This window comes from Trypanosoma cruzi, genomic scaffold, assembly GCF_000209065.1.
Source record: "Trypanosoma cruzi strain CL Brener 1047053516775 genomic scaffold, whole genome shotgun sequence".
In the NCBI taxonomy this organism is placed as follows: Eukaryota; Euglenozoa; class Kinetoplastea; order Trypanosomatida; family Trypanosomatidae; genus Trypanosoma; species Trypanosoma cruzi.
The window spans coordinates 168747-176116 of NW_001849560.1; the positions used below are offsets into that span (position 1 = coordinate 168747).

The 7370-nt window shown below is 52.2% G+C and overlaps 2 protein-coding genes across 2 annotated transcripts, besides 6 other annotated features; both read left to right on the forward strand.

Annotated features, from left to right (window-relative positions):
* Positions 1 to 7370: part of a sequence feature (heterozygous, Esmeraldo-like haplotype) that runs on past the window's edge.
* Positions 335 to 3340, forward strand: Tc00.1047053510531.100 (hypothetical protein, conserved; the record flags this gene model as incomplete). Its single annotated transcript, XM_807823.1, has 1 exon — positions 335 to 3340. One exon carries the CDS (start codon positions 335 to 337, stop codon positions 3338 to 3340), a length of 3006 nt encoding a protein of 1001 aa, XP_812916.1.
* Positions 2362 to 2451: a sequence feature (GA-rich).
* Positions 3544 to 3563: a microsatellite.
* Positions 3623 to 3663: a sequence feature (T-rich).
* Positions 3907 to 3972: a sequence feature (GA-rich).
* Positions 4009 to 4077: a sequence feature (A-rich).
* Positions 4101 to 7370, forward strand: Tc00.1047053510531.109 (dynein heavy chain, cytosolic, putative; the record flags this gene model as incomplete). Its single annotated transcript, XM_807825.1, has 1 exon — positions 4101 to 7370. A coding segment is annotated over one exon (3270 nt), but the record flags the coding sequence as incomplete, so codon positions are not given.

Consider the following 7370-nt stretch of genomic DNA (forward strand, 5'->3'; position numbering starts at 1 on the left):
TTTTTCTTCTTTTTTCTTTTTCCCCTCGCACAACCCCCTACGAATAAGACCGCTTTCTTCCACACGGATGGGGGATTCCGGCGGTTGTGGAGCACCAAAGAGGCTGCCACCTCGTTCGTTCACGGCGAACCCGGAATTCATAACACAAGTGGCATGTCTCCTGCTGCTCATTGTTGGCGTTTGGGTGGAGGGAGGGAAAGATGTCGGGGGCGCGGTGGGCCCAAACTGTAAGCTCGCATTCTCTGTTGTGTCCCCCTCTCCGCATTCTGTTTGGTAGAAATAAGTGGGCAAGGCCCCATCCATGTGCACGACTGTGCTGTAGAATTTAGCGGAAATGTTTTCAGCCATCGTCAATTATTTGATTCTATTGGCCTTTGTGTATTTGGCTCTGGCTCTTATCGGGAACATCGTGACGCTGCTGGAGCTTTGGCGCATTCGTCGCTCAATCCATCAGAAGCGACCGCCCATCATCATTCCGTTTTTGGTTTTCACCACACGCCCGGTGTATGAGGTGGCGCTGACGCACATGGCAAACAGGGCGGTTGTGTTGCACGGGTTACCGAAGGTGAATGGCCTTACGTTGCCGCTGCAACTTCACCCCGTGCCTTCTGCAAAAGTCCTTGTGAAGCTGAGGAGCACCACGACAGCGCGACACAGTGATTTCTTCCTCCCTGAGGTGCGCCCGGAGAATGACACCGACGCCAAAGAGGCCTCCTCTAACACCATCCCATCGTCATCTTTCGTACACTCTGGTGGCGGAGGCAGTGCGCACGTGGCGCGTCACTCCTGTGGATGCGCAATGGAAACGACGGCTCTGCCCTCTGCCGCACGCTCCCAGCAAATGATGGGTTCATTCAGCAAAGGTGGTTACCATCAGTACCGTGAGCTGTCTCTCAGCGACCTGGGCGGCGGCTATCACAAACAGGAAGGCAACGCAGGGGTAGGGCGCTTGATGGCCCGCTCTCAGCTCTCGCTTCAGTTCCGAGTGGAGACGGCGGCGCGAATTGAGGCTCCCAATCTTTCTCGTACCCAACTAGGGAACGCATCTATAGAAGCATTGGGAAGAGATTCCTCCTCCGCATTTTGTGGGGCGCTTTCTCGCAGCGACACAATGACATTTGAGGATCCCAAAATAAGCTCGGTGGCTGCCGATGACGGTAGTGAAGGTGCCGATTTACCCGTCAAACTGCGTTGTGCGTGCATATTTGGTGCGGACGATGTGGACATCATTCGGGCTGTCACAGTGGGGACAACACGAACCTTTGGCCGTGGCTCCCTCATGTACCATTGTTATTACACCGCCGAGGATGAAGAAAACTGTGCACGCGAGCGAGCGCGGCTTCTTGACTGGCACAATCGACAGCGGCTGGGTGCACGCTTTCAGTTTGGTGATCACACTCCTTGCATGCCGTTGTCGGGGGCTTTTTATGAAGACTCGGTGACGCAAACAAATCCACCATCACGGCGACGTCGTCATCTCATGTTGGTGAACTCCATGACATCAGTCGGGGAAGGTTTGCCTTCACGACAAGGATCATTGGGCTCCTTCTCAACATTGGCTGGGCGGACACGCTCAATGTGTTGCAGCACAAAATCCAACGCGTTTACAGAGACGTTTGTAGATGTCTCCGAGACTGCGTGCTTTGCAAGTGGAGGCCGCACACGCGGGGAAAGAGGAAAAAAAGAGAAGGAAGGATTTGAGATGAGTAAATTTGTGCCGGCTTCCATTATGAATGATGCGGCACGAGATTTGACGGAATCCAATGATGATTGCATGTTTGTTACGGCGGTTTCTCCATCCACCTCCACGCTGCCTTCATCGACATCTCCCCCGACATGGACGGATTCTTCTACGAGCGATGAGTGCAACGAACGGGATTCCGTGGAAACCGGAAAGATGATGCCCCATACAGAACCACAGGCGATGAACACGGATGATGAGGAGGAGGCGGGTGATGTTACGGATGTAGATGGGGCTCCACTCCCAGCGGAGAATGCAGTCACTTTTTACGACCCTGTCAACGTCCCCGATACCAACGTCGATGATGCTCCCGGGACTAATAGAAATGCAAACAAGGCAGCAACCTCCAAAAAGGGTCATTGTAGAAGACCGCGGGAACGTGTAGATATTTTTTTAACAGAGCCGAAACAAGGTCCCATTATTCCCAGGGCGTACGAGGGATCCATACTTATTACCCCCGATGCCCTGCAGTCTGATGCAAATGCCATTATCACCACAACGACGACGTCTACTTCGGCGCCGGCTTCTTTGCAGGTGGACGCTGTGGATCTTTCCCTTGCTGCCTTTCAGAACTGCTTCAAAAATGGCCTCACTCCCGCCTCAGGCAACGAAGTGAACGCAGGGGAAGGAGGAGGAGAGGGAAAAGATGCAGGGGGAGAAAAAGTGGGGAAAAAACGCGAGAAGGAAGGTGAAAAGAAGGGAAGAGAAAGCCGACATTATGAGAAGAAACAAAAAGAAACAGAATTGATTCCAAGACACCCATTGACGTTTGCTCTCATGTTATATAGACGAACACCGCAAGAAAGCCGCAACTCTGGGCGTGACAAACGACAGGTAATAAGCCATACCAGACAGCAGACGTCAGATTGTTTCGTATGTGTGTATTCCACCGCGAACGTAATGGAAAGTCTACTTCCAAAATCTGCGTCAGCAATGCCAGGGGGAGGAACGCCTCGTAATAGCCCACCGGGAAGTTCACTGAGGTTGAATGATCCCAATGAGTGCCGTGAGATGGGTGAGGCATACCATTTACCTGGAACGGAGGAGGCTCAAACCTCTTTGAGGCGGCAGCAGCCGGGCTCAACCAAGCCTGAAAACATTACAGCTCTCTTGGAGGCTATGCGGAGTAAAATTGGCGCGGTGATGTCGGTAGTGCTGCAGTACGTGCGCATTGGAAATGATCTCTACGCCGTCACAGAGGTCTCGGATCGCACATTTGTACAGTACAGAGAGGAGCGAGTTCTTATGGGACGCTGTGGCATCAACGACTTCTCTTCGGGAGGTCACACCAAGGGGCGTGAGGACATAACGGCTTCCGAAAGAAGTGAGTGGCCGTCAAAATACTGCATGCGCGCCGCGTCCTACTCGCTTGCATCGTCACCACAAACGGGTGTACGTCATCAGTTAGTGCGCATGTGCTGGCTATGCATGCGCACCGAGGCGAACGTTATTACCCTGCCATGTGCGCATTTTGCCCTTTGTCTTGGCTGCGTGGAAACTTTGACCCACTGCTGCATTTGCCAGCGCTCCATTCATGCCACCATCGTACTAAATGAAAACACAGACCAGAATGAGTTTTCAGATACGAGAAATCAATAGTTTTTTTTTTCTCTTATGCATTTTAAAGTCTATATATATATATATGTACGTACATATGTTTGTAGTCGTGTTGTTGTTTCTTATTCCCCCGTTTTTAATTATTTGGATACGGCTTTTTGAACTTTTTGTTACTATTGATAAATCGCCATCGTAAAGCTCACATGCATCCGAGTACAATAATATACACTTGCGTATACGTGGAAATATATATATATATATATATTATGCATTACTTTTGGTATGTATGATCTTTCTTTTTTTTTGTATATATGTGTGTGTGTGTTTGTTTTTGTTCTTTTCCTTTTTTTTTTTTTTTTTCCTTTCTATTTGGGTATTATTATTTTCTATTTATTGTCTATGCTTAGTGAGCAGAAGCATTTGTTTATACATGTGCGTGATACTCGCAACAATAGCGAGCATTGTTGCATAACACAAACCCATTTGTTTACGCATAAATAGTGCCGTCACACGACTAATCCACGACAGGAGTATAGGAAACACACACACGAATAAGAAGAAAGAGGAGGGCAGGGAATTACCTCCGCCTGCGAGGGAATTGGTAGGCGGAAGAAAAAAGAGAAATTAAGAAAAAGAGTGGAACAGAGAGAGAGAGAGAGAACAAAAGGAAAGAACTGCGCTCTGGTATCCGTTTGCATCGCAATATCTGGAAACAAAAAGGGGGAAAAAGCAAGAGAAACAGGGGAAGAAAACAAAAAAAAAAAAAGGAAAGGAAGAAAGGGCTGCGGCGTGTTTGCTTCGCATGTCAGGAGTCACCTTGGGAGTTGCGGGTGGCGGAGACCCTTCTCTTTCGCTGGATGTCATTGCCGTCATCGCCGCCATGATGCAGTCGGCGACGGTGGAGGAGGTGCGAGAGGCGTTGCGGCGGGTGGGCGACGTCGGCTTCCGATGTTCTTTCACGGATCGCGCGGGCTCGGAGAAGAATGCGGACGGGGAGGAACCCCCGCTGTCCCGCGGCGATAGCAGCAGTCAAGTGACAAAGCCACACCTGGCGGTGTGTGAGTTTGTGGAGCATAACGCGGGGGTTGGCGTGGCGGCGGGGCATCGTGTAGTGGCAACGCGTGACTTGTCAGCTGTCTTGCAGCGACCCGCGGAGGCTCCTCTCGGGCTCGCTCCTTCAGCCACGGCCAGCATCGACCGAGCAGCAAGCGCCACGGGCTCCTCACCATCCACTTTGGTGTGCTGTGTTCTCATCTTACTGCGTCATCCCGCCGGTGGATTGGAGGCAGTGTCGGAAAGAGGACCTCTGACGCTGCGGAATCTGAGTATCCAGGCAGTAGATATGCGACGGCCACTAGAAAGCTTGCAGACGCTTTTGCAGACCGTCTATGAACCGCTTCTACGATCCCAGCATGAGGTCAAGCTGCGGTCGCAGTTGCAAGACTTTCTGAGTTCTGTCCGCTCTCACTGCCAGGTCTTTGTCGAGGTGGACTTGAAAATATTTGTGCATGCCGAACTTCTTGAGCTTTGTGCAGCGCACCCGGAAGCGGACGTTGAGCAGCTGGTGGAGATTCTTGGTTTTGAGAAGTGCACCAATACTGTGTTTCTGCGCCAAGTCATGACTCTTTGCGCTCAGTGCCGCAGCGTTCTGGACACCAAGTTTGAGGGTAAGGATATTGTGAGCGCACGTGATGAGGTGGCTTACTGGCAGGCCGTGCTGCGTTGGGTAGAGCAGGTGCAAAAGCAACTGCACTGTCGCGAGTGGCAGTTGGTGCACCGTCTACTTGGCAATCGTGTGGAAACGAGCTATGAGGTGGAATTTAAGATGCATGCGAAACTTGTGCGTGATTACTTGAATCACCTGAAGAGTGTGCCATTCCAGCAGATTGACGAGGTGGAAGGGGAAAACTACGCGGCGTTGGTGGAAGAGCTGTTCTCCGCGATGGTGCGCCCGTCAACATATCCGGCCTCGCAGAGTGTTCGCCTGCTGGAAAGTATTGTGCGGGAGTTGGCGGAGCGCTTTTTGGTGCTTGTGTCTAGAAATGATGTGTTGCGCATGGAAACGCCGGAGGCACAGCTGCAGTTCCTGCGACGCCACATTCAAGTGCTTCAGGATATGCACCAACGCTACATGCAGACAATGGAGTTATTTCAGTCCGAAATTCACATGCCGTCACAGCCATCACCCACGCGGGGCGGCACGCAGCAGCAGAAGCAGAAGTACCACGCCCTGGTCCTTTCACGCGCGCGGCAACTGTGGAGATTTGTGAATGAGCACTTTCACTACGAGCGTGCCGTCAAACGGACCTTTGCTGACGGCAGCCTGGAGGCGGGCATGACGTGCTCATTCCATGCGGAACTTACAGACGCGTATGACTGCTTTGCCACCGCAACAGGGGCAACTGGAAGATTGTGGGATGTGACTCCAGCGGGGACTGCCGAGTTTCATCGTGCGCTGGCAGCGTACAAACGACGGCTGGCAAAAATCGACGAGCGTCTCGCACTCCTTGTTGGCACCATGCTGGCAACGGCGCAGGAGATGAGTAGTAGTGGCCTTTCTCTGGCATCCGCCTCCTATTCCTCTGAATCAGCAGCCGCAGTGGGGACACTGTCAGGGTATGCGGCTAATACAAGCTGTGGCCCATCGCTTTACCGCATTTACTCCCGTTTCCATCCACTACGACGTGAAAAGGTGCAGGCTGTTGTTGCTGGGTTTCAGATGGCCCTACTAGAGCAAATCAACCGCGAGATGAAAAACGTTCGAGAGCGTTATTTTGACGCGGAGAGTTGCCGCGATGCCGTACGAATAACCGTCGCCCGTTTTGGTGTGACGCCCGTTGTTGCTCGCATGCTCTGGGAGAGATCTGTACAGCGGGAGATTGAGACTTATCTTGTGCGTCGAGATGCCATATATGAGCATGGGTGGCATCAGTTGCTGAACCTTCGCACCATTGAGCACTGTTGGTACCTCGATGAGTCCCTCGCACAGTTCCTTGGCGCCCCGCTAGATGACCTTATGACGAAGGAGCTTGGCGGTGATCCCGAGGTGTACGGCACGGCATACGCCTTGGCGTATCTTGACGCTGTTTACGGAAAGGATAAGCCAAAGTGGTCCGCTGACCCATACATCCACGACGCACAAAATTTTGTGCAGGAGAGTGACGCACACGCGATTAGCCGCGCCAAGTCACGTCTGGTGATTCTTCGTGTGGGGAGCGGCCGCGGAGTGGAGCAAAGTGAAGTACGAGATGTGCGTAATTTCTGCGATATCATTTCACAGAGACTTCAAGAACGCGTAGTGCAGTGGTGTGAAGATGTGCTACGACGCATCGCTGCACTGAACTTATCCCCTGGCACGATGACGATGAAAGGCCCTCTTTGGCATGTTGTCGAGCTATCGGGCAGGAAGGGCTGTGGTAATATTTGTATAAGTGGCAGTGTAAACAGCAATAATGGAGGGACCACTGCTGTTGGCTTGAGACGTGTTGTTATGCCGCATATTCCCCGTGACATGTCTGCACTTCTGCGGGATCTGCACGTGCTAGATGGTATGCAACTGCTTGAGAGCCATGTTCAGCTTGTGGCCGATGTGCGATCTTTTTTCACAAATAACGAAGAACGTTTCCGCATTGCGAACTGTCTATCTGAGCTTATTTGTGCCTTTGAGAGGGCACTCAACGGCGAGGATGAACTGATGGTTAACCTCGCAACCGAAGAATATGCCAGCGTGCATCAATCCTTTCTTGATGGGGCTCAGCTGAGCTGGTCCGATGAAGGAATGTTGCAGCAATTTACGCAGGAGCTCTCAGAACGCGTCTATGCCTTCTGTGCAGCCGTGGCTCAAGTACGTGGAGTCACCGCCGACATGGAGCGCGGAATTACCCAGCTGCGCAGTCATACCGTCCAAAAGGCAGAGGCGGTGGTGGGGCGCGTAGAGGAGATGCACGCCCTCGTCAAATCTCTTTACGCGAATTGTGCCAATGCATGCTGGTGGGTGCGACGTGTGCAGCCTTGCCTTGACGCCGCACTCGTCTGGCAACTGGAACAACATCTTCGCCGTTGGACGAATGAG